At 41.0% G+C, this 27924-nt stretch overlaps 1 protein-coding gene across 7 annotated transcripts in view; it reads left to right on the top strand.

The window, feature by feature from the left end:
- The window catches only part of mob2a (MOB kinase activator 2a), an 88249-nt gene that overhangs the window by 45956 nt on the left and 14369 nt on the right, over positions 1 to 27924 (top strand). For 2 of the 7 annotated variants that reach the window (XM_041795495.1, XM_041795493.1), the window contains exon 2: positions 6113 to 6208. The exons of 4 other annotated variants lie outside the window; for them this stretch is intronic. In XM_041795495.1, the coding sequence (XP_041651429.1) occupies positions 6113 to 6208 (96 nt within the window). Of the gene's footprint in view, positions 1 to 6112; positions 6209 to 22827; positions 23063 to 27924 lie in introns of those variants that run through there. One more of the 7 variants, XM_041795494.1, reaches the window with a different exon arrangement.

A 27924-nucleotide genomic window follows, 5' to 3' on the forward strand; every position in this document is an offset into this window, starting at 1 on the left:
TTCCAAAATGTTTGTTTTAGAGTGTAAAATTAAATTTTTACAGTATGAATCAGTCTTTAAAACTTTCACACTGAAATATCAGAGATATTGCTTATTTAATGGCATGGTTTTGAAAAGTTTCAAAGTATCTTAGATGTTGACAACCTTCCTCTCAGCTACTACCATGAGGAGTCATAAGGTGGTAAGTCAAATAGTGTTGTGATTTTAAAAATTGAAATACTGAAAATTGGCACCAGTGATTTGACAATTATATCGCAAAATCAGGAAAGCATTACACTGTTGTAACAGTTTTTTGAGCCACAACTGCAGGAGATGTACACGGGAAAAGTCCAGAAGGAAGTCTTGAAGAGCCAGAAATGCAGCTGTTTTAACTCTCTTCTTCTTAAACCCACTAGAGGAACCAGTGGATCCTCCCATGTCTCGTTTAGATAAGTGAGTCACACACATTAAGATCCTTCCTAATGAGAACAAGTTTAATCAGAGAGTAGCTGAAGAGGAGGATGCACCAAAGCATGCAGGGATGCTGCAGAGAGCTGACTCCAGCATGTTCTGAGGCGACGTTTGAAGTAATATTTATTACCGAACTCTGAGGCTGCATGCCAAACAAGGACTAACCTTAAATACCCTTTACTTCACTGGAGCTCCTCTGATTTATGCCAGCGCTACACTTAAGGTATTCCTTTAGTCTATTGTGTTGCAGACAAATGTGCACCTCCCTTCTCCCCCCTTAGGGAGACATGATGTCACTGCATAAGCTCATCTCCTCCCCAGGTGGGTTGCTGTTACTCCTCCGAGTCCAGCCAATCAGAGGCTTGTTTACAACTGAGTCCCCTGGGAGAAATCACACAAACATACAAATTTTGCATTTGGTCTCATCTGCTCATTAAAGGGTCATAAACATCAGATGATAAAGTGAATCTAAATCAATGTCTAAGTGTTGTAGCGCTGCAGCAGTGGTGGAGCAGCACTCACACCTCCCTGCTCCAAGGACATCTATTGATTTGACCTCTCTTGTGTCCTCTACTTTGCATTGCTCTTTAAATCTCCCATTCTGATACCATCTGCCTCCGCCCACTTCCTTTCCTCCCTCATTGATGCACCATCTGTAGGTGACAGGCATGCGTTTTGTTTTGTAGCGCATATGTTAGTGAGGATGTTAAAGGAGAGAAAAAGTCATTCAGTTCTCCTCGTGTACACGTGTTTGTGTTTTTCTCCTCTCAGCAGTCTGCCACTCTCAGATTTCCTCAATGCCATTCTCTGACAAAGGGCAGAGCCTCGCTGTGGTTTCACTGTCAGCTCAGCAATCCCCCAAAGCAGCAAAACATGCATGGCTTTGTTGAGGAATTTCCATAACATTTGCTGCTTTTTTTTCCCTGCGACGCCCCCTTTCCTCCCTTCTGTTGTGGCTGCCACACTCAGACACGTGACATGGTTGTTGCCTTGTCCTACCTCACAACACTGCTTTGCTTTTAACCTCTGCCAAACACATGCACAAACACCGTCTGTTTTTTATCTTCATTATCCCCTTGAGACTAATTTTACTGACATCCAAACATGATCTGCTGTCAGCATTAAACAGCGGAAAACAAGACTTTGCTTGGATCATAATCTCAGCTCACAGCCTGTGTGGGCTATGGGACTAAATGTTGGCTAACAAGTACTACCTCTTGTATTGTTTTGTTGTTGTTGTTGAGTGGAAGACAATAAGAGGCGGCACTAGTGGTTAAAATCATGCCTGCTTTGCTTCCTCGGACAGACCAGACTTCCTCTCTTGGCACCAGAGGTGTTGCTCTGTGCTCAAACATGTTAACTGTTGGAAACTAAATTCAAGACCACTTTTGTCTCCATATTGACTTTTACTTTGTTTATCTGTCATTCTCCTTTAGTCACATGTTTCTCCTCACCTCCCTCTTTGCCAAAACCAGGGTGTGACCACTTCCTGAGCCTTCGTCTCCTCACATTTTAATCAAACTCGCACAATGGAGCAGAGTTTCCTCTGATATAAAATCACGTCAACATCTCGTCTAGTCATCAGGAGGTTAATGGATTTCCCTTGTGTTGTTATTGTTCAGATTTTTTTGGGGTAAACTTATTTTTTTCAACCTTTTCTTGCTTTTCTTTGCTTGTTTTCCCACACTCCTGACTCATCATAACCATAACAGTTGACATTACAGATAATGCATGTGAGTGTATTGATTATAATTTCTAATCAAGCTTCCTGCAAGCAGCAGAGAATGAGTAAGCAGCACTAATGGATTATAATGCAGCACTGTGTGCGTGTTTAAAGGCTCTGACTGTTTGTATGAGTCTCTGAAAATGTCCTTGCTCACTGTTTGACCGCACACGTGTGATAAGCCGAGCAGTAGATGAGACTTCTCTAAAGCTGAACAGGCTCTGAGATTCTCTGATGTTCTCCAGATATAAATGCCACGGTAAGAACTGCTCTCTCTGATAAAGATGCTTCATGTTTTCACACTCACTTCAGCTTCGAGAGCAGAGTCTGAGATGAGACAGCACATGGTCATCCCATTAAGAATGCTTTCTCAGAAGCCCACTCCAGGAGACAGCAGATGAGGAATGAGTTTTGAGTAATATTTTAAAAGACGAGTGAAACTTAAAAACATATAATAAAATGAATATTTGAAATAGTGATTAGTTGAGAATAAATTTCAAAGTGTGCATGTGACTGTCATCTCATCTTGTTTTCTCATTTCTTTTCCCAGTTGGTTGTAATGCAGTGTGACTACCAGAGGGTGGCTGTGACCCATGAGACAGCTGTTTTGTTAGATATTGAAAGAACAAGAAAGCCTCAATAAAACTGCTACGGCACTGTGAGACCTCAGAGGCCTCTGCCGATCAACACTGTCAGGACAGAAATTCATGCAAAGAGGTTCAAAATAAAATCAGCTTGCCCCACTGGTTAAGGTTAGGGTTACAGTGAGGTGGGCTAGGTACGGCCTGAATGACATTACAACGTTTTATTCTTATTACAAAGTTTAAACCTTTTACACCAAAAGTAACTCACCTTACCTTTAAAACCTACTTACAAAAAGTTTTGTATATGCTTTTGGAAAAAAAGGCTTGTCCTTCCTGAAAATACCTTTACATAGCTAATGATATTCATCATCAACATTAATACTTTGAAAACAACAAAAATTTATGTTGTACTGGCAATGACACCCCTTCCATCATAACAAAGGTGATGTCTCAGTCTGCAGGAGGGGACATCTGAGAGCGGCGATCTGCAGCCAGACCTCTGTCAGGAATTTCTATTTAATTTGAATCATATTCAGTTTAGCATGATTTTATAAAAAAATATTCTTCCTCAAAAAAACAATTTCTACCAAATATCTAAGCCATTATCTAAACTATTTATCCTGTTCGAGGTTGCATAGGGCTGGAGTTTATCTCTGCTGCCATTGAGTGGGAGGTAACGTACACCCTGGAAGGGATACATGCGAAAAGCCAGCTGAAGGGTTAAATCCGGATCCCTTTGTCTTCAGCACCAGAATTACAAGTTGGTTAAATGGATATTTTTTTAATCAGTTTAGGCTCACAATTCTGGTCAAACGCTCCATCGAAACTGTATCGAGTTGCCATGTAGTCTTAGGTCTTAATGATGACTGCCATAGGCCTGGGCGATATGGCCTAAAAAATCATATCACGGTATTTTTCTTGCCTTTGATGATAACGGTATTATATCACGGTATTACAAAATTAAAAGAGATAATGCTTTTTAATCCAAATTCAAGTGTTATTAACCCCATTCTCCCCTTAAAATAAGCCTTTGATGGCATACTCAATTAATCTCCAAGTATAGGAACACAGAAAATGTGTTTCATTTTTTTAAGTCTCTCTAGGTTTACTTCTGTCTAACTGCACTTCAAGTTTCGCATTTCATCTCTAACCTGATGAGGTGTGTTAAGCTACTAATGACTTGAACACGTTTCCTAATGAGGGCATTCACAATTAAAGTGTTTTAGAAAAATAACAGCTACAGACTTTTATTTTGAAGGGCTTGGTGGTAGTATTGTGTTTAGCAGTGAGTTAGCTTAGCTTGACATACCGGAGAATACAGCTAGTTTACAGCAACTTTTCTGACCTCATTTAACATTGCAGCCTGGATCTATGACTCACTGTGGACTTACAAAAGAGAGTCATAAGTAAAAATAGACTTTTAAAAAATGGTTGTTTATGCCATTGTAAGAGGAAGAGCTGCAGCGCTGGGCTGTGCGACCAGCCAAAGCAGCTTGTGTTACAGCCCCAGGCAGGCTGACAGAGACAGCACACTGACTTAGTTGCAGTAAAGCCGTCAGACTTTGAGAGGAAAAAACACGTGTTTCTGCCTGCTAACTCACATTTAGGCAGATACGATGACGTCATTAACAAGCGTTATCGTGATTGGTCTGTAGAGTCCAAATCTCTACCGTAGGCCAAATTTATATAATTTATACCGTATACTGCATATACCACGCACCCCTAGACTGCCATGCTGTCACATTACACCCATAGTAACCTTGTAGGAACAGATTCTTCTCGTAGAACACCATTTTTATCTAGAAAATGGGGATAAAGTTGTGCTTAGGTTGTGTCAAGTTATAGTCAGACATAACAGAAGCACTGTCGATATTCAGCTCATTAATGAGGACGTTAATCTACCAAAAGGATTGATGGCAGGTGGTGCTAGCACTGCTAACATTAGCCACATTCTACAAACCAACTTCACACATTGTTATTACCGTGTGTTGTTGTTGTACCGTTATAATGGGAAGTCTTTTTACAGAACGGATTTCTTTGACTTTATACTAGTCAGCAAAACCAAGTATACATTAACCAGATGGGAAATGATACGCCTAGGAACATCACTACACCCTAGATTAGCTGCAAGTCATTCACAGGGCTGACATACTGAGACAATCAAGCAGCCACACTCACATCATTAGTCAATTTAGGGTCAGCCTAACGTGCCTGTCTTTGGGGGAAGCTGGAGTAACTGGAGAGAGCATTCAAACCTTGCACTGAAAGACCATATCCAACTGGGATTTGAACCAGGAATCTTCTTGCTGTTAGGCAACAGTGCTAGCCACTTTTCTACTGTGCAGCTGCTCATTAAATAAAGTGTTGAACACATGGATATTTGTTGTAGAAAACATTAAATAGAAATTAAACTGATGACAAAAACGGTAGTTTATTACAGCCCTAACACTAACTTTAGACATGGCCACATTCAGATGAACTGATGAAAAGTTAATAATTGTTCAATACTATTCAGCGCTGTGAGAACATGACAGTCTAAGATCCAAACAGGCGGTGAGAAATCTTAAACCAGTACAACTTGTTTACTTTTAGTCAGGAGTTCCAGCCTGGCCAGTATAGACCTGGTCAGTCAGTTCATGCTCTCAGGGGTCAAAAGGTAAACAGAGCACCGACTGAGACAAAATAACAAATCAAGCATAACATTTTTGTGGGCTCACATGCTGGACGGTCTGATGGAGCAATTCTGTCTGCTGATGCAGGAAATGGAGACCTTTCTCCTGGGAAACAGCTTCCTTAGACCTTTCCTATTTCTCACCTCTGTTATTGTTTGTGTCTCCAAGGCTGAGAGCTTGCGGACCCGCTGACCAGGTTACATAACGTACCTGGTAGAAAGCGTGTGTCAAGAAGTGGGCTAATGTGATCTGACTTGTGCTCTTAAAGCAGCGTGCTGATCTTATCAGCCTGCTTTAAATCATCATTTCTGCTGACCTGATGGCTTCTTTGATCATGATGCAGGTTGGCTGATGCTGCGACATACCTCCCTTTATGTAATAAAGATTTTAAACATAGTTCACATACTGTAGGTGCCTCATTTCATTGGCCATGCTCTGCTGGAGGCAGACGCTGATACTGTATGTGGAAAATGTCAGCACAGTCAGTCAGGCAGAGATGAAATATGTCTGACTGCTCCACATCAATCAGTCTCTCATTCCCCAACACAGAGTGCTTTGCTTTGTCAGATCCATCAGCGCTAATTACTCCACTAAAGGAACATTCTGTACATTTATATCTGTGTTCATGAGTCCATGTGTTTTCTTGGAAGAGCTATTGGTTACATCCACATTCCCCTCATTAGGAAATCTGTGACTAAATGGCCTCACTTAGGAGTTAATGAGCTGGATCAGGGCTGGCATGCAAGGCTTCAGAGCACAAAGCCGGAGCCACCTGAACTGTGAGTATGAACCCCACACCCTCCTCTTTATGTCTGCTTCATTTGCTTAAAACGCTCTCTAACAACAACCCCTAAAGTGCTGTCGCTGTTTGCTTTGGGATGGTCCCATCTTTGAGTAGACATGGCTGCTTAGCTTATAGTCTTTAACATTGTCACTATACAGGAGTTTTAAACTTCAGCACAGTTCTAGTAAAGATCAATATCATTACATGTTTTTATACCTTAGCAGTCCTAGGCACTCAGTGCTGGATAATTTCTTGCTTCAAAAGAAACAATGTAATGTTTTTATTTTAGAATATTAGTTTCAAAGTTGATCTGTTTGTACTGTTTGTTAGCTTTTGATTGTCAGAATGGCATCATTCCATTTTTGAAGAGTGTGCAGGTCCCCTGCTTTCAACACCATGTAACTTTGGCAGAAGGCTGCAGTTTCCCTTGCAAGGAATGTGTTCAGCTTTATGGCACTAGTGCCCACACCAGCCTTGAGCTAAGAATGAGACAGCTAGCCTGTCCCAGCACAGTTTGATAAAATGGCTGAGGCAAAGAGTCGGGAGGGGACGGTGATGAATGAGGCAAAGAAGAGAAAACCAGAGAGTGATGGAGCATAATGCTGAACTAGAGTTAGTATCTGACAGTCTTTCACACATTAGTGAGAACTCAGAGAAACTTAGTCTGATGCTGAACTGGCTATCTAGCTGTTCGATAGGTGAGTAATATGCACATACTCATCATGCAAAACAAAGCAGACTCATATTTGCAAAAGATTTTGTGATACTTCTGTACCTTGTCAGTCAACGTGTCCTTGTTGAAGCTGGCAAAGGTGTGAGATTGTCTTCTTGTCACCAAATGCATATTACATATAACGCCTCCTAATCTGTTTGTTTTAGCAATCTTGTAAGTTTCATGCTGCACTGTGAGACATGAATCTAACACAGCATCAAGTTTGATGTGTGCAGACTGAGTAATGCCAAATAACACTGCTGAATGTGCAAGAAATAAACGTCATCAGTACCTGCCACATTAGTATGCATCATTCATCTACACTGCCAGTGCTGAGGTAAATACTGAAGCAAAGCAACATCAAAGCTGTTGTAACTGTTAGAAAAACATCTGAGATCAACATTTTCCTCCTTGTTGGAATCCAACAAACTTCTGTGTGCTGGCATTGTCTCCGTTCTAATGCAGACTTACTTGTTTGTAAGCGCCGGTGTCGTGTTTATTGTTATGTCATTTCTTGCTACATTCCTATTGGTTGGTTAGTCAACGTAGGTCATAGCAGCAGTCACATTGTAAGAAGTAATCTTGAATGTCTGACGGAGGACGAACGTTTTAGAGCCAAAACGTCACCACAATTGGTTATCTTTCATATGGGACCACCCAAAATCGCACAGTGTATGCCAGGCTTAAGAGAAAGATGAAGCTTTGTGTTAAATGACAGTGCAGCTGCAAACAGAGACCAGTGAGCCCTACACCAAATCCCTACAGTAATATTGCTGTAATGATCCAAACCACAGGAAAACTCATGCTTGCTGTCTAAATGGCGAAGAAGCATTACCATGCTTAGTTTGTGATTGACTCGATCCTCTTATGAACCTAACCTATGAAAAGGAGGTTGTTTTTTTTTTAAGCTTCGGTACTTTACTATCAGTCATTAAAGAATAGTTATATTGTTTCAAAGTGGAAATAAAAAGTGGTAGAAAATATAGGGTGTTAAACTACTGCTGTTCTGCTTCAGCATAGAGCTTTCTGCTCTCAGACAGACTTTCTATGTTGGCATTGCTCCCTCATTTTGTTGTTTTAATTTCTGTGTTTTTCTTTTGAGGACCATGAACAGAGAGTCCTGTTCATCTTTAAGCGCCATCATGCTCTACCACACACATCCTGTGCAAACATGGCTCTACCTCAGACCTTTTCCTCAATCAATCCCTATATTCCACAGTGGTCATCTTCCTCTATCCAGCCCCTTTCACCTTCTTCTACTCATACATAAACTCACAGACTGCCTCTTGTACTCCTGAGCAAACAGTAGCAGATGTTTAACCGCAGCTTCTTTTTTTTACGTCACAAACTCCGTCCTCTTGACCTCTCTTCGCTCAGCAGTTTCTCCTACTAGCTGCCACACTTTATTCCTCTATACTTATATTTTTCATACTTTGCTCTCTCTTACTGTTCTTTGTCTTGCATAGTCACACCAGCAGTGGAAAGTAAGTCATTAAGTTTTGCTGTTGTTTCAGTGTCAGCAGTGCTGGATTGGTTTAAGTGTCACACATACATATGGTATACATATACAGCGTCCACACCCTTCAATAAAACCAGGGATGGAAAAGTCAGTGTCGCTGTGGTGGTGTTTTTTTAAGGGTGGGTACTGTTATAATGTAGCTCTCTATATTGTAAGATTTCTTTACACTTTTAATTGGCTTTAGTTGCCCCCAAGCTTCTCCCCAGAGTCAGGTTGCAGCTCTACAGGTTTCTATCTGACTTACCTGATGTGTAGTATGTGTAGATGCACGCTTTACTCCAGCAGATGGCAGTGTTGCTTACACACCGTCATCATCTGTGAGGAAGTGTTTGTGTCAGAAATGTTCCTCTCTCTCTCAGTCTCAGCTGCTCTGTTGTGCTCAGACATGTTACGTACAGTGCAAGCCATAATCTGAAGGCGATGTTTGGGTTTGGTTCAGAAATGTTCAGTATTTTATCTTGTGTTGTGAGATCTGCAAGGTTAGTGTGTGTGCACATGTGTAGGTGTGTGTTTTCTGTGTGTCCCAGCCCCAGCGCCAAGGTTATCATAACTTTCCCTGGAAAGCTACATTCTTTTCCCTTTTTTGAAGCTCATTACACTTCTGGGAAGAAGAGTTGTCCACAGGAACTTTTTGTTTCCTCCAGTTATGCACGAGGTGAAACACATGCACTCACAAACACATTGAGAAGTCCAGTAGCATGCCTGCTGACGAGGGTCATGTGATGTACCATAAAGTGACTAAATTGACCATGTGGTGAGACTTTTTTATTTGATTATGCAAGAGAGGAGTTCCCCACTCCTCTTTTATGAGGTAGCGGTAGGGCTGCACATGATGAAATACATTTTTTCCAGTAATTTTAACAGGAGCAAACATTTCTATATGATGAGCAAGTGGGAGTAATTGTTTTTGCATTATAGTTCTAGTATTTTTGATTTGGACTTCTCTTAATTTTTCCTTGTTTAGACACTACTCTCAAATCTTAAACAAGATATGAAGGTCTTTGTTTATTTTACTTAATTTAAGGAAACCTTGTTCAGTTTAAAAATGTCTTTTCCAAAGTGTCCTCGCTATAAGATTAGACACCTCCCTAGTCTGAGGAACTAGGTTGGGTCAGGATCCTCACCCCTCCTCTCAGGCCCAGGTCAAAGAGAGGTCAAAGATGACACAGCAGCATAGCTATATTTGCCACAGATCTGTGAGTTTTTGTTTTAATTTATCACAGTATCTTTAGAAGAACTTCCCTCAGTGCAGACTAGTGCTGCAAGATTTCCTCATAATGTGTGATTGCAATTGTGTTATGATATGTAATGGCATCATGAGTCTACCTGCTTGCTTATCAAGGAAAATGCAGAGAAATACAAATATTAAGTAGCATAAAAACAAAAGTGATAGTTTTCAGAGTACTTCCTTTGAAACAACTTCATATTTTCCAAAAATGTAGTGTTTCTTGTTTTGATATTCTTCTACTAAGTGCAAAGTGGCACTTGAGTACATTTAAAGGCCTTTCTGCAGGTATTTTCTAACCTCTCAAGTACTTCATAATACTGCCTTTTATTATGTTATTGCACAACCTGACATCCCAGAAGCAATTAGATTAATTGTGCAATACTAGTGCTGGCCATGTCTGCAAAAAAGTCTTTTAAATCTACATTTCAAGCAGTGGCCTATATTTACAAATCATGTTTGTTTGTTTTTTCTTTAACATGTTTTTGACATAATAAGGGAGAAAAGCTGTTAAAAAGTGGCTCTGCCAGCCTGCTCCAGTCCATAAGAACACAATGAAATTGTGCAGAGATTGGTGAAGGAGATGAAGCACAACACAATACAGTGTTAGGCACAGGTGGAGGATGAAGAAGCCAATACTTCTATCGATCATCTCTTCTAATGGAGCTCAGTGAAGTGCATGAAGAGCAGAGAAAAAAGGCCAGGACAGGCAACAACAGTAAGCAGAGTCTCTGACAAACAATAAACAGCCAAATGCGGAAAAAAATAACACCGAATACAAATTAAAATGCGTTAAGAGACACAAAGTAACAAACTTAAACAGCAAAATATACAAAACTACCCAGATGATAAATAATTTATCTGAAACATCTGCAGCCAGATGTGTCTGCCTCAAACACCCTTCTAAAACCATCCAGTGAGACCAGCTCGTAAATTTCAAGTCTTTTTTGTAAATTGTTGCTGATGTTTGAATCATTTTGTCAATTTTGGCACATTTTGTATGTCCAAATGGTAGCTGATTACAAAAGGTGATGGAAAATAGGAAAATAAATAAATAAATGTCAGTATTTATAGTTATAATAGATATCTAATAAAGGTCCATGATTACAAAAGAATAGGTAAGGAAAATTTTAAAATGACATTAAAACAGAAATTAGACAGCTGTTACAGTTGTTGAAGCAATTTATAAAGTCCCCTAAAAAAATCAAGCCTCAGTGATTTGACATTTGCAGTGTTCTGTTGTTAAAAAAAAATCCTTTTTCATGTTTGTAATATTTAAGTACTTATATATTACGTAAGTGTGAAGGTAAACAAACATTTTGATTAACATCGAATCTATGCAGCAACATATTAACAGACACAATAGGGTATAAAAATACCTTTCATTCTAACATTACTGTATTTAATAGATATGTGATATGAATGTGTAAACTTTCACAAACTGCCTGTGTTGAAGATTTTTCGTAATAGTAACATGAATCTTACAGTGATAGCAGAAGTCATTATTTGTGCTGAGTGCAGACACATTCCCACACACCTGTCTCTGTTCCTTTGTCTCTGTGTCGATGTTATCAATGACACTTGTTGATGGAGTGACTGTCGCAGACCTGCAGCCATTAGCAAGACAGAAAGCCTCATTAGCATCTCTACCTGAGGACACGGCCTCATTCTGCTCAAGCTCTGGGCACTAGGATGTCACAGGTGATCCCACAGGTCGCCCACCTCAGCCAATCCTCTCACACCTCGCTCATTTGTCTCTGACCTTGTCACCTCTGTGAGGCCATCAGGCATTATTTTTTAGCTTACCTTATACCTGAGCCCCGAGGCTCTCATGTGCAAGTTTGGTTTATGTGTATGTGTGTGATTTTACACTTGACAGAAAGATGTTTTTGCTGGCCAGGTGGCATATTATGGGATGGTTTGAGACTCTCCCCTGCAAAGGAATGTAAGGAGGAGTACAGCGGGCAGCGAGGGCATGCTGAGACAACCTCCTACACTGTTCCTCTCATCCAAACTTCAGTTATTACTCTCATTCTCTGGTTGTTTTCTCTTGATTTCAACCTCTTTCTACCCCTTAAATAGTCCTTACTTTTCACTATTTTACTTCTTTTCCACTCGTTTGTTACATTCTCCTTTTTCATCCCTCTTTCCATCTCCTTAGTGCTGATTTAGTCTTTTTATCTGAGCAAAATTCATGGAGATGGTGATCTGTTAAATGACAGAAGTCTGGTATTTCTCATCTCCTGTCTTCCATCATACTAAATCCTCACTTCCTTTAGCCATAAACCAGTCACAACACAGCTCAACTATGCTCTCTTCTTTGAAAACTTCCTCTTTAAAATCACTTCATTGCATGAAAGTATGCAAAAGCAGTTCCCAAACTAAACTGATGTGTAATTGGATTATAAATGCAGTGTCAGTCAGACAGAAGAGTATTATTTTCTGTGCATGTGTCATTGCTGTCGCTAAATGGAGCACAAAGTCACACCCTTGTATGTTTGCTCACAAAGTGCACACAACTAGATCCCAAACAAGAAAAGTCAAGTCAACCAAACATAAAAAAGTCTGCTCTTGACTTCTTTTTTTTGCTCACTCTTCATGTGTTTTCTCCTTCTCCTCTCTCCTTTGTTTAGCCAGGCTGTGTGCACAGAGCGGTGGCATGTCTTTGCATGCAGCTCTTCCCCGACAGGAATGCAGAGCAAAGGAAAGATGGAGCCAGAGAGGGAAAGAGCACATGCAACAGGAGAGAGGAATAAAGAGAGAGGACTTCAAGGCCTTAGAAGTGAGGAGAAGAGAATAGATTAAAGAAAATCTTAGGGTGAGAGCTGGTCCACACTGCAAGGGATTGAATTCAGTGTATTAAATACTGTGTATTTTCTAAGCACCTGATAAGGAGATGTGTGATAAACCATCAAAGTGATAAAAGCCATAAAGCACAGATACATATTGTTTTTTTTTTTCCAAGTTTGATGCTGTTTTTTTTTCTGGTTGCGATCTGTGCATGCAAAGATGAACACACAACTCTTGAGATGGAAAACGCATAGTAGCTCATGTGATATGGTGCAAGATATGTGGCCTGCAATAAAAATACAACCATTCTAAGATTATGTGATAATTGATGTATTTCAAGATAATCATATAACGATGCATCACAATATCTGATTAACTGAGGGATATAAAATCACCCTGAACAGTGAAATATGAGAATAATTTATCCACTGCAATATGGTGTCAGTGTCATGTCTTATCATGCTTCTTCCATTAATTTCTTTTAATCGTTGGCCAACATTATCCAGCTCGTCTTTGGTTTCATCTTCTTCTTTGTCCTCTGCTTCTTCTCCTTCTTCATCTACTGCTTCCTCTGTTTTGTCTACTTTTTCTGCTCCTCCTTCCACTGCTTCTTTCTCTATACCTCTTTCAACACTTATATCTTACATAAATTGATATTTGGCACCAACAACTCAGTATTTTAAAACAAGAGTCTGGAGTCTCTGGACAATAATTTATACATAGCTCTATGAATGTTATTCCCACCTCTCCTCCATGGTCACTTTATCCAGGCTACATATTATATTCAAGTCCCTGTGTGAGTATGGCTGGTCTAAAAATTGTGAAGACACTTAGATCTATGTGTGACTGAATTTTGGATTTAGACCGTTAGAAAGTTATTCACCTCTTTCAAGGCTAGGTTTAATTTGGGCAGGGCAAATATGGCGCCCCATGATGGCTGCTATGTGAATTACCCCGCACCCAGAACACTACAATGACATTAAATCACAAGCAGTATTTGGTAAGCTGTTGTCACTGTTTATTGAAAATGAAAAGCCAGCTAAATGCCATGTTTTTCTCATTGTGAAGTTGATTTTTAAAATCTATCAGCCACAGTGGCCTGTGGATCATCAAAAGCATTATAACAGAGATATTTGTGCTGGAAACCGACTCATGTCCCTCTGCTCTGGCACAGAGCCAGGCAGCTGCACTCTCGCCATAGTTCACAGTAAGGTAAGGGGTAAGACTAATTGCTGGAGTACTTGTCTATTGCTACTGCTAAAAGCTTGATGTAATCCATATTTCACTTGCCTTTAGTCCTTGATGATTAAATAAGTTGGCTGGAGCTTTGTCTCTCTCAAAGCAGCAACAGTTCAATCCCTCCTATTTGTTAGCATAGTGATGCTAAAGTTTAGTTTCGTATCTAACAATAGACATGTTCTATTCCTTCCAAGTCTGATAAAAGTCTAAAATCTCATAATTGCACAAATCATAATTATGGTTATTTTTGTTTACTATTCAGATCAGGATTAAAAAACGAAGTTACTAATTGATTATGTAGCTGCAGCACATACACTTATCCAATTTGGACACTTTAACATTTTGAAAAAAAGCAACGAATTAAAAGAGTACAAAAGCATTCATGTGTCAAAATATTGCTATACAATTAAAAAAACTTTGAAAAAATACCTTTATGGCTAAAATTCAACAAAAAATGCTGAAACTTTTATCACATGACAAATCCCATGCACAAAACTGCATGTGGTACAGGAATTGTAAAATCATGATGATCTTGTTTTCATGTATGTGTGGATCATGATTGTGCCCCACACAGCTGCACTAGTATTTTGTATTTTTCTTCATATTTTCCTTCTGTGTCAGTACAACCTGCTCTCTTTGTTTAATATTGGAGGTCAGCTTTGCAGGTTAGGTCGCTGGGTTCAGTGCTCAGACCCTCTCCTGTCCCTGCTGACCTTTATCTGCGCCTATAGAAACCCCTTCTGGCACAAAGACCTTCAGTCTGAGTTGTTTTCACTGGCTAAGACCTTACCTAAACATACTACAGCACTCCCACACTCCCAGGACACATTGCACACTGAAGGTCTTCCAGTGCAACTTGGACCTGCACTGATTTTTATTCAGTCACTTTTGGTTTTAATTCCATTGGGCGCCTGTCCCGTCTGTCATTTTGATCCCAGCTTTGATTGGCTGGAGATCTGCTTTCATAGGAATGGGGCTGAACTGTTGCCAGGCCCCAAGGCGCATCTGCTGCGGCTGTGACTCATCTCCCGCTGGCCTTCGATCAGTGTTGTCTTTGTCTCAAATAGGTGGAATGTCCGCTGACTTTCAGACCCAACCTGTTGGTCCAGCTATCTACTTCTTCTCTGCAGTGCACAGTTTTGTCCAAAATGCCCCATTTATGTTTTTACTAGGGGAGTTGTTCATTGATCTATCAGTGGAAGCTTTAAACATACTCTTTAACATACCAGTGTTACATATCTCTGTCATCACATGCCCACCTCCTATCTGTGGTACTACGTCAGCACTTTGATTTTGAATAACTCAAATTTTTCTCAAATGAAGTCTTTCTATTCTCTCCTGTATCCGTCATTCTGATCAGTTGGTGTTGTCATCATACTTTCTGGTATTCCTTTGTTGTTTAGATGAACACATCCATGTGTGACATGTTCATCTCTAACGTCACAATCTTTCCATAAACTGCCTTCATTTCTTCTCCTCTCCTCTGTCTGATAAGTGACTGTTTTTCTAAATTAAATCAGGGCCTTTACTGCCTGTATCTCCGGGGTGGTTGTCTTTTGATGAGGTTAACACACTAAAGTAGCTTGTTGTTACTGATTAAAAGGCTACAAGCTGCTCGCTCAGGGGACATACACAGTGTTGAATATTAATCTAATCTATTTTAATGTACATCACAGCTTGTATAGTTAAAAGAAACTTGTACCCCAGAAGTTATTATGCAACTCCAAAGTTTAAAATTTAACCACAGCTACTCCCACCCAAATGAATCACTCTGGCTGTTTGAATATGCACGTAGTGCCAGATGCAGCAACATCTGTTTTTTTTTCTGGGGGCAGGTGTTGGATGAGTGATGCCATTTCTTCTCTGCTTAGAGGAAGAGAAGGAGGCTGTGACACAAGCAGAGAAGAAAGAGTAAACCTAAGTCTGCCAGACAAAAGGAATGCAGCCGTTGGTTTCCATCCACGTCAGACGTTGCGTAAGAGGGTCCGGCTTGTACTGCATCGTCTCCTCCACAGGCTCCATTAGCCTTCAGCTCACATGACACTGCAGACTGCAGGTGTGACTACATATTACCTGTTAAAGCAGAAGAAAAGGCTGTGCCAAGTTAAAGGCCAGCTGCTCTTTAACTTGCACGCCTGATTCATTGAAGCACTTTATCCACTCAAAATCTGCGGTGAATGAAGGGGCCTCTGGCCAAGCATCAGTGATCTTGAATGGATGTCTTCTATTTTCAGTGACCGCACGGATCCAATAGTTAGAAGTAAATTAATGGAAAGTTCCCTGAGCACAAGATTTCCATTACAGCAGCAACCGCCTTTTCTGCAGCAGTCATAAGTAACACAAGTCTTTATGCCCCAGCTATAACATAACTGACAAAAAATGAAATCCCTCAATACAGTCACAATGAGATGCAGTGCTTCTGATTCTGTTTAGAATTCTTTTCTGAAATAGAAAACATGAAAAACTAGAGAAGCACTTGGAGAGCGCAGACCTCTGCCATTAGCCCTATCTCCCAATAGTACAAAATCCTTTAAAAAAATTCCTGGATCCAGACAGTGATCCAGATCACTCCCAAAATCTAATCAACTCTTAATCTACTCAAAAATCTTTCTGAGTTACATTGCTAACAAACTAACTAACTAATTAACTAACAAACCTTGCTGATCACATAACCTCCTTGGCGGAGGTAATTATTGTTATTCACACTACGATGACTGGGCAAATGTCTACATCTACATTGTATCTACATTTTTTTTTGGGCCTTTTCATGCCTTTATTTGATAGAGGAAGGACAGTGGATAGACTTGGAAACAGGGAGCGAGTGGGGAGAGACGTGCGGTAGAGGGCCTCAGGGCGGATTCGAACCCGTGCCGCCCGCATACATGGGCAGCGCCTTAAACCTCTCCACTATCTGCACTCCCCTTATCTACATTTTTAAACAAGCCTCTCTTTTTATTTTTTTGAAAATAAGTATAAGGTTTTTTATTATTAGGTTTATTGGGTACAAAATCTAAAATGCTATCTCTAAAACGTCAGATAAGAAAATTACAACCCCAATGTTAGACATATGCTTTAGCAGGGTTCTTACTTAACCTCAGATATTTCCAACAGTTGTTCAGGCCAGAAAAATCCCTCATTTTTGTATTTGCAATGGGACGTGTCTTGTCATGGTCAGGGTTGGGTATTGCTTGGTTTTTACCAATACTGGTGCTAAATCAATACTTTCTAAAAGGTGCAGAAATTGCATTTATTGTATATTATATATGGTTGAAGATTCATATTCAGTGTTGTGGTTGCACATTAAAGGAAGATGATTTTCTAATGTACAATCCCCACAGGTGTCAAAAATAACCACTCAGGGGGCGCAGATGGCCTACTGGTTAGGTCGTGCCCCATATATGGGGACGGCCCAGTTTCAAGTCCAGCCCGTGGCTCCTTTCCTGCATGTCTCTCCTCCACTCTCTTGTCCCTGTTTCTGACTATCCATTGTCTTACAAAGCCCCAAAAATCTAACTTAAACATAACCACTTATTACTACTCTGTGTTTTGAGTAAACTTTAAATGAATTACTAATTAGTGATATAGAACAGTCATTTTACATCTACTTCAGTAAAGTTGAACCAAAGTAACTCCACTTTTACTTTAGTACAATAGTCTTGTACTCTTTCCACCTCTGGCTCTAACTCAACAACCCCAGTCCTCCACCTTTATTAACCGTTTAGACACCTAGTCACAGGTCCCCTCACCTGCCCACTCAGTGGCTAAATAAGCTGCCAGCTCATTTGTGTGTACCCACACACTTTATCACACACTCTCTCAACACATACGCCATGTTCCCCCTCCTCTCCCTCTCTGTGCTCTGTTCTCTGTTTTCTTTACGGGCCAGGCTGGCTGATGCTATATTTAGAACAGAGGGAAAAGTCAGAGCACTCTTCTGGTCTCTCTCCCCCTCCTCACCCCTGCTTCTCACCTCTTCTGCTACCACAGAAGGAGGGAGTCGTTGAATGTTCACCCAGCTCTACCCAACAGACTTTAGCACAAAAAAGTCTTGGGTAAAAGCCTAGAGTTTTTAATCCAAACTGTTGAAATCTTGTGGTGTCAAACACATGAGGAGGACCTTCTAATAATACCGACCACACGTTCTGAAAATGACAGCACATCACATGCTACAGGATGATGTTATTTCTAAGCGTGTAGATTACATTCTCATGTTATGTTGTGAGATCTTACTTGGTGATCTCATGGCAAAGCTGATGTAAACAAAAACTGTAAACAACCTACTGTAGCAACGTTTAACACTGAAAAGGAGACTGGTAAAGTACAAATGGGAAAAATAATAGGAGAGGCACAAGCCCTATTCAGACGGATTGATTCTCCCCTGTGTTGTCTCGACTTCATTGAATGTCACTTTGGAGCGATGGCGAGACAAAGTGATCCTACCTATGTGCTGGCATCAAAGATGGGCCTTACAGGGATGAGACAGGATCACTGTAAGACGGTGGAGTCAGATGGGGTGAAAAGCACGGTGTTAATGTGCATGTCCTATCCCTTCATGTCGTGCTTCCACAATGCTGTATGCAATGTGAAATCAAAGACCAGGACAGGATTGTTCAGCTGTTGTGGAATCAATCTAAGTTGAAAGCAGAGCTTCATTACGGCAAAGTGTTAATTTAAATTTGCAGATATAGTCTTTTCCTTGAGTTGGAACTGGAAGTGAGAATGTAGCTGCTCAGTTTCTCTTAACTGTAGAATGCTAGCCAACCTTAGCTTTTAGGCCAGTATGTTTATTGTTGCATGGAAATGCTGCCAATAGCTGCCTCTTTATCCCTTTCTCTAGCACCTTTTAGATTGGTAGTTCAAGGCAGGACTTTTATGGGGCTTTTCCACGACGGCCTTTGGCTGCACTGAGCTAAACCAAGCTGTGCTGATTTGCATTTCCATCACCAGTTTAGCCGCGCTGAGCCGCGCTCAAATGGCCCTGCTCATGAGCAGAGCCAAAGCAGGCCAGCCCCACCTTCAAGCGCGCCGCACTGACGTGAAAGCACTTCACGGGGTCTGATTTGCTGGGGGGATTTCCCCTTCTGCTACTGATAACCCCTCCATGATCAATTTTCACCCCATGGGGAGATGGGGGAAAAACGTTTTATCCCTGCCTCTACTCCAGCTGTCCATAACTCTGTTACAGTGATGTCAGCATTCACCTTATGACTTAAATATTTATAACACACGACCAAAACTTGAGATTTTTGTGCATACTACAGTCCGATAGTTGCGCACGGCTTCTCATTATGAGAGAGATCTGGAAGGACCATGCGCAGATCCAGGAATACACCTTTTTCTGCACCTACTAATAAACAAAGTTTCACCCGTTTTCCTCTTATATACGATACTAGACTTTTAAAAAATAAAATGCTGGAGATGTTCGAAACATTTCGCCCATGATGGAGTCTGTCTTTAAATTATCCTGACGCTAGTAAATCATGCCGTTCTCACTGCCCAATCCAAAAATATGATCATGAAAATATGAAAAATATGTTCATTTTCTGCTAGAGACCCACAAATCAATAATAAGGATACCTTTCTTTGACTAATATGCAGGAAAATTCTCTCATTTGATGATGAGCGTGAACTATTTTTTGTTTACTGACCGCAGATAGATACTTAAAACGGGTAGCTCGGCTGTGGTGGAAAAGCAAACCCTCCTGCTGCGCTGGGCGGTCGTGCCGAGTCAAACCAAGTCGAGCTGAGCCGCACCTTGTATTTACAGTGTAAAACAGCCGTGTAGTTATCTGCCCTTAAAGCATGCTGTAGGGCAGATCGCTCCCTTTCTTTTCAATCTTTGCAATTCCACTGCCTGTGCTCTGGTCCATCTCCAGCGCGTCCCTCTGCTCCTCCTCAATGGAGATATGTGCTAGGTCTATTTTCAGCACCAGATGCTGCAAAATCGTGTTGATCCATGTAGATCGGTGCAAAGTATCTAGTTAACTTCCAAATACAACACAATGGATGGACTCCTGATCACAAATCATAACTCTATCAACATTTCATCCTGTGGCACAAGCAACAGGTCATCTGGCAGTCATTGTGTAACAGCACTACTTCAGCGCCATTGATGAGAAAAAGTTCACTTATGAAGTGGAAAACAACATGAAACCTCATATCCTTTGTAAAAAAACAAAACACAAACCTTAATCTTTCTAATGTACTCACACATGGCAGAATCAATAAAATCATGGAATCATGTCAAAATGAACGGTAAATCAACCCAAGGAAGCCAAAATGATCCTCTATTTACATACTATTCCAGCGCAAACTTGTAGTTCTCTAGCGACTTCATAATCTTGAGCTTCTCAGGGCTGGGTGGCACTGCGCAGCACTTCTGACACCCTTCCAGCATGCGATGCTGCTCACCTTTGGACCAAAACTGCTGTGCATTAGACCACAGCGCAGCCAGTGTCTGTGGAAATGGGATGTAAAAACTGAACAAACTGTGGAAGGCAGAACAGAAGTCAAACATGCTAGACCTTCTGTCCAGAGGCTGTGAGGCGTATCAGACGTTTTCCTGATTGTCGTTCATTATCACGCACTACATGAGAGGAATCTAAAGATTTGATGGGTCCTGATGGGTGGAATCAAGCTAGAGTTTTGCTGAAAATATGTTGTCTGACTTCGGCTTTGGAGTAGTGATCAGGATGATTCAGGATGAGATAGCAGACCCTCTGTCCCTTTGAACCTATCAGAGAGTTTCTTTGGATAACATCAAGGCTTTTACACAAAAACAAGCGGTGCCGCAGCCATCCACAGTACACGTGCTTCACTGCTCCTCTGCAGACACAGTACATACCTGCATATGTCAGAGTCCTTCTATACTATACCCTCACTATCTCTATCTTTTTTGACTGGCTACTTGCACCCACTTGCACACAAGGAGTCCACATAGCTCCACAGATCTCACAGATTAGCGAGTCTTTGTCTGTGTCCATGCTGCAGCAGCCAGCTGCTTGAGCGTTTCTCACATGTAAAGCTCCAGTTTGGCCTCACGAGTTCTCTGAGAAGACGGAAGGGAAGAAAAGTAGGAGACAATAAGAGAGGAAAAACCAATCCAAGACAGGGAGGAGAAATGTGTGAAGAGAGAATAAGAGAGGATGTTTGTTAAGCGGTGAAGATTAGAGGGAAGAAGAGCGAGGAAATGATAGTTCAGAAACATGGGTAGTAATTTTCTCATGAGCTGCTTGACTCCAAATAGGAAGTGTTCATTTCCTCTGGTTTAGTACTTAGATGTTCACTCTCTGACAATTTAATTGCATTTTATACCATAACTATACTTTAAATCATTTTTATATTCTAAACTTCTTAGTAAAGTGTTGTTTGTTTGCACATTAAAAGAGGACAGTTGAGAGTAATAAAGTTAAAACTGCAGGGGAGGTTAGAAGCCCAGAAAAGGCTTATGAAGATGCCTCCCCTCTGAGAATAATACAACTTTAATTAGGCAGCAATGTAGATTAGATAATGATGAACAATTACACCAAGGACGTCAACTAGAAGTACATTATAATAAAATCTAATAGGAGTTACATTTCTTTGATAAATCAGTGGCCTTTTCAAATCACAGTTGGCCTCCCCCCTCAGAGTTGATTGATTGAATTATCAGTCAGGAAAACCCAAAGAATTTCTAATCTCTGTAGACTGCTATTAGATCTCAAATGAAGAGCTTTTCTTTACTGTCATCCTTAAAACTGTTCATGCCGGGAGCTGAATTTTATGCAGAGTTCCTTTTTCTCTTCAAACAAGAAAAATCATCACTCAAAATGGGTGAAAACATACAATAACTATTATATCTTTTAGAAGCATATCTGTAAAGCTCTTTCTCAGCATGGTGTTGCTAATAGAACTGCCAGGTTAACTTCCTGGTTGGCCAAAATTTTCAAATTTGAGCGTGGGATTTGTCAAATTTATCAGGAACCAATATGACACTGTAAGAAATTAACAGTCTAGCAATGTTTGATGTCCAGCTGAACAATGCTGCTGATGAAAACAAGCTCATACAGTAGTCAAGTGTGAAAAAGTGTGGCACAGAACTGAAAAAAAATTAACAGACTAATTTTGGTTCAACCAAATCTGATTCAACTGGTCAGACGGGACAGAAGAGACAAGACTATAATGACTTCCTCAAGAGGATCCTTACACCAGATCCACAGACACCTTTAGAAACATGAATCTGCCTTTAGCTCTCAAACAGGCTTTGTTTGATTCCCTCACTGGTTCCTCAGCTTTGACGTGTTTGAACACGCCTGAGTGCTGCCAGCTTGCCATAGTTAGACTCCAGGTGAAGTTCACAATCAACAGGAGGAATGTTGCCCCACAGTCCCTGCATGCAAGCTCAGATAACCCTGCTGCTTTTCCCAAACCACAGGAGGTTACACACCAAGGCAGTACTTACAATTATAAACGTGTGGAAGCTGTAATGTGAGGATTATATGATGAAACCACTTGAGGTCCGATGTAAGCTAAATGTTGGGCTCTTTTTACCCTTTTGTTTTCTTTTTTTCCCCTCATAAACATTAACCATGGGTTTTATTGTTGTTTTCTTGGCCAAACTTACATCCGTTCAAAGTGTTGTTGCCTAATCTGGTACACTACGGTACTTAAAGATTATCATGAAAATGAGGGCAAAAGTAAACTTTTGACATAAATCCCACTAAATAGCTCTCATGATTTTCTGATGTAGTTTGGGGTATTGATCTGCACTCACAATACAAAATTGTTTTGTCTATTTTTGTTGAAAAATATTTAAGTTTTTTTTAATAAGCATGTTTTCCATTCAAGATGCTTCTTTTCTTTAAAAACTTTTATGTAAGTTTATTTCTTCCTTTTTTAATTAAAACGTCCTTGCTTGTATAAACCTTTCTTAATACAACAGGCTTATAAAATGTAGCAACACCTTTTTATTTCATTGCAGTCCTCAGTTATGAGCTGGCCACCTGTTGCTGCATTGTAACTACACTCAAACCACGTCCACATGGGCAGACTTTGACGTCACCATATCCCGCCTACGTACTCCTGAGCTCTTCTATGATTGGACGAGAGCAGGCTGAGGAGGACAACCCTCTAAAAGTCCTCACTAAGTTTTTCCTCTTTGCTGAGCAGTAGATCAGAGTCTTACAGTAAAACCAAACCCTTGTGTGAGTCTCTGAGAAGATATTTGACTTTATCTGACGGGGAGATACTCTGACTTCATGTTTTAAAGTATGGTTGGAGATTATTGCTCCTTTTCTGGAGATAAGACGGACATGCACTCGCAGAGAAACTCCAAAAACGGACTAAGTTGCAAAATGGTGCTTCAGGCTGTCGGAAAAGTACTAAGGTAAAGCTCTATGTTAATTTTAACCATGAGAGACGTGTCTTCTAACAACATGAGTCGAGTTTGTGACGCTTTTATCGTTTGAAGACGATCTGAGAAGTATTTAGTCCCCGTTTGCAGAGGTTACTTTTGTCAGTATGTCTCATATCTTTATGAACATCGTTATGTACTTAAATTTTCTATCTGTTAGCTGTTTGAAAGTCACCCGACGTTTATGCATATGTAATAAAACGTAAAGCCACGTCGTCCACGTTACGCTTTTGAACCCAGATTAAAACGCCTGTAATTAGCGTATCTCCTCTGCTGTGCCTGTATTTATTACCTTGAAATATCCATGTTGGCCTCTGTCAGAGGTAATTACAGAGGTAGTGGGACCCCCTGGTTCCGGGGTCACTGTAATTTACAGTTCGGTGGTGATAGAGGACGTGTACCCTGAACGCCTCATTCCTCTCCCCCTGCTGCTCTCTCTAACAAGACTCAACAAGAGCAAGAGAAATGTGACACTGTCTTCTCAGTCTAATAAATTATTTAACCCGCCTGTTAACGTTTAAGCAGAGGCAAATTAAAGAGGAGATTCTTTGAATCACCATAACTTCTTAAATAGAAATAAAATTGGACCTTAGGGTCAGGGTTAAGTACTCAAAAGCCTTTTAATGCTGCTAAAATCCTATTTCTAAACATGCACTAGATTGCATTATAACGTGGAAATGTACTGAACATATAGTTTAAATCTTGAACTGAAAGTCCATGCATTTTAATGACTTTATGTTCTTTTTCTATATTTACTATTGGCATATCATTTTTCTTTCTAATGACAGCATGTGACTTATTTTTATGTACAAAATACTCCTATAAGCTGTTTTATCTACTATCTAAATCCTCATAATATGACTGAGAAGACATAGAACTTCAAGAATGCATGACCTAAATAAGACTGTTAACATTGTGTGTCGTCTAAAGTGACACAAGCAACCCCAGTCAGGATTAAGCCCCATGAAGAATCATTGCAATTCAAGAGAAAATACCTGCCGTGGTGAACAAGGTAAATGCTAACCCAGTTTACTTTAGTGTATTTACTCAAGTCTTTGTCATGTGCTTAGGACATGCAGTCATTATGAGTGTATTCCTCCAGGGGACAGGCAATCCTCTTCAAGCTTTGCTTAAGTTTCCTCTTACCTTTCAAGTCTGGGGACAGGTGTGTTTTCTCACAGCAGCCCCCAAAGGACACGTCTCCAAATCCGTTGTTGTCGGTTCAGATGTGGAAGGTGATAGTGAGAAAAGAAAACACTCCTCTTCATAGATTGTACAGAGGATGTAATGGGCCCAGTAGTGAGTGTTATGTACAGTATGTTGTTATGTCTGTTGCAAGGCCAGTGACGGGCAGAGACAAGTCCTGCTGCACCTCTTTTACTTGAAACTCAACCGCCTCTCTTTAAAAAACAGCCGCTTAAAGGAAATACACCTTTAAAATTTGCTGCCCGGAAGGGACAGAGGGGGGTTTCCGTATATTTGACGGCTCAAGGAAAAACTGAACAAAACACTTCATCAGAGTTAACAAGGATGCATAGTTTTAGGTTTTATGAGGGGGTGGGGGGCTGCTGTAGAGGTGTTTATAGCTCCACTTTTAACCAGTTTCCTTCTCCAGTGAATTGCTGAATGTTCCTGGCTTGTATGCAGGTATGCTGATGGCCTAAGATATCATTTAACAAACCAGATCTGTCAGTCAGTATGAAGCCAGGTGTAATCCTAATCCTGTTTTCTCTGAGTCTTAAACAGTGTGATGAAAAATCAATACTCAGTCTCTCTTCCTCTTTGTTGTACTGTTTGATTCAATTGCCTTTTAGGTAACATTTGTAGAAAGCTCGCTCTTATCTTCCGCAGAACCCCCTCTTTCCTGCCTCACATGTGCGTTGTGATGTTGATGAGGCTCCATTATTCTGCTGGCAGGGGGTCCTTGCATACTCTGCAGGCCTGAGAGCTGCTGAATGGGATTTAGCACAGGATGAGCAGGAGGACATAGCCAAGCTGTGCTGTGGTTGTGCTCATGTTTAGGCCTGCACCCTGGTTACAATTCTCATTTAGTGATTTACAGTGCTGCTGATGCCCCTGGTGATGCTCCTGATGAAGAGGTGGCAGCTGTGTCTTCTTTGTTTCTTATCTCTTCTCACCAGAATTAAAACTCAAAAGCAGTCATGCATCTCCACTCTTCCTAAACTTAACAGGAGCAACTTTAACAGCAGTGGACGGCAAACTGAACCTCTGGTTTAGTCCTTCCTTCAAGCTATCTCTTTTTAGCCTCGTAATGGCTACTGTGGTTTAGCTCTGGTGAGCTAAGGCTGCCTGCTCTCCTCTGTCTGAGGTTTTTCGGGGAAAAGAGCAATTCAGTCTTTTCAATTTGAATCCTGAAATAGATCAGGAGGCCAGAGAAAACCGATGCTCCTCCTGCCTGGCTCTTTTTACAAAATGGCCCAGTTCATTCACTCAATTGGAGTCTAATCGGCTGAGATCGGAGCAGTGTCCTGTTGCTATTGATGTTTCACTCTGTTTTTCTGAGCACCAAGGATCCCTCAAATCAGGTCACAAAGGCTCTTGCAACTTCCTGACTTCTGATTGATTCTTTCTCTGACTTATCAGGTGTTTGTTTGACAGTCTGGACTGTTAGAAGTGCTTGATTTTTCTGAGTAGAAGACCTCTGGTATTTGTTATCTCTTATATCCTTATCTCAGACACTTGGGTTGTTTTGCTGTAAAGGTGTCCTGAATTTGAGCTGCAAGGTGGCTAAAGGAAGCATGTTTTTGCACTTTTAGTGCATCATGTTCCAGAAAGATAACACCTTCAGGAAAGTTTACTTATCTGTTTTAATTTAGTATGCATCATTTGGAGGATTTTAACTCAGGATAATCCCTTATTGATTCTGTTGTTGCAGTTTCAGTGGAAGTAAAGCTCTCACATCACAATAAGCAGAAGCAGTCTGATTACAAATGCTGTTCACCCTTGCAGATCACATTAACTGCATCCATATGCCCATAGTTAGATTCCTCTGCTATCCAGTGGGGCAATTCAAGCAGCAGTTGTGTAATATCTGGTTTGGCAGGAGTAGCAGGCGTTAAGGGAAAGTCATTATATTGGTTTGTTTAACAGCTTTAAAAGTTACCATGTATTCCAGGGCAGAAAAGACCAACAGTCCAAGTCCTCTGGTTTCTAAGTCACCACAAGAGCATAAAAGTTAATGGATGCGTCTTGGTCAGGTTGCTTAGAGAAAGAGGGGAATATCTGTCATAACAAATTGTATTTTCACGAAAATGTTTAACTAATTCTGCAGCACAGTTCTGTAATGTGTCCTCTAGTGATTCCAGGATTAATTCAAACCATGTTCTCCTCTCTTGTTCAAGTTTATTCTCAAACCAAACATGACCAGCAGTACAGCTAACAAACAGCTGACATGTGCACCAGGCTGAGGCTCGAGAGAGAGAAGCATGTTTGACACACTAAAATCCATACCCTATCGTGTGGACACACACGTGCTGTCACAAACACACGCTCTCAGACCAGACAGCGGCCTCTTCTTCTGGGGTTTTTCTCAAGGACTCTGCTGGGATAAGATCCATGACGCAGCTGCTGCGACCAGCTGGATGAGTCGTGAAAAGGGAGAGCATGGGGAAGGAGTCAGTGGGGTCTGTGTGTACTGTGTCAGCTGGGTGCTGGTGGTTGTGTACAGGAGGAAAGGTGGCTGTTGAAGACAGGGACGGGCTGGGGGAGGTGGTGTTGCCGGGAAAAGTGAAAGGGATAAGAGAGAAGCTAACAGACACAGTTGAACAGCTGTTGGGTCAGTCCCTCCTCACCTCAGCGGCACTGACCTCCATGTCACCCGACTATACAGCCCTGTTTCCTTATTGTATTTTATTGCAGATAAACACCAGCATGTCTAACATCTTGCTTCACACCCTCCACCTCTGCACAAAAGACATGAGTCGTGTGCACGTGATTTTTCCATGGCTCTTTGTAGACTTTTGTCTTTCCAAGGAGTTGGACATGGTTTTCCGGATTGAGGGACTGTATCTCAGACTGGTTCATGTTGGTGCCAGGCAGACTGTGGTGCCCTCCTCCCCCTTCTATCCCCCCAGTATAGAGACATGTGCCTGACTCTGGCCTCAGATCCCCTCTACCCCTGCCTGCCCTGATCTGGTGAGGAGAAAGAGGCATCTGCTGCCTTTTATGGCAGCGACTTGCCTTGGAGAACTTTACCAAGAACAGACAAAGCTGTAGTGAAGGCAGGCTATGTACGTAAGAGGGGAGGAGTGTTGGCATGGAGGAAATTTTCTTTATCCAAAAATAAACTAATGGCTCCAGAATTTCACCTCCCTTACCACACAAATGTTCGCAAAAAAACGTAGGCGGCGTTTATATGGAAAATGATGAAATTACACAGGCAGGAAATAGCTCAGTGAAACAGAATGTTTTCAAAAGGAAAAGAGGGAGGGAAGGGCAAAAGAACCGAGTTGAACCTTTCACAGGAGAACAACTTTTTTTTTTTTTCTCCGGCTGGCTTAGCAAAGCCTTTGAAAAGTTGTGAGAGCTGACGGTATCTGTGGATGAAGCTCCATCCTCCAGTAAAGCTCTTTCACATGACAGAACATGTAGCTAACAGCACAGAGAAAAACACACTGACCACATGAATCCGTCTCTACCCTCATGAACAGGAAGGAGCGTTTTTTGGCTGCTTTTGAGGGGGCAAAGGAAGTAGACAGAGATAAGAAAAGCATGGGAAGGAGCCTGAAGTTTTAGATAAAGGAACTGTAATTAAAATGTTAGAGGTCATGGAGTGAGGTAAATAGGAAGCTGATGATTCAAGGGATGGGAAGATG

Source organism: Cheilinus undulatus, linkage group 9, assembly GCF_018320785.1.
Source record: "Cheilinus undulatus linkage group 9, ASM1832078v1, whole genome shotgun sequence".
NCBI lineage: Eukaryota > Metazoa > Chordata > Actinopteri > Labriformes > Labridae > Cheilinus > Cheilinus undulatus.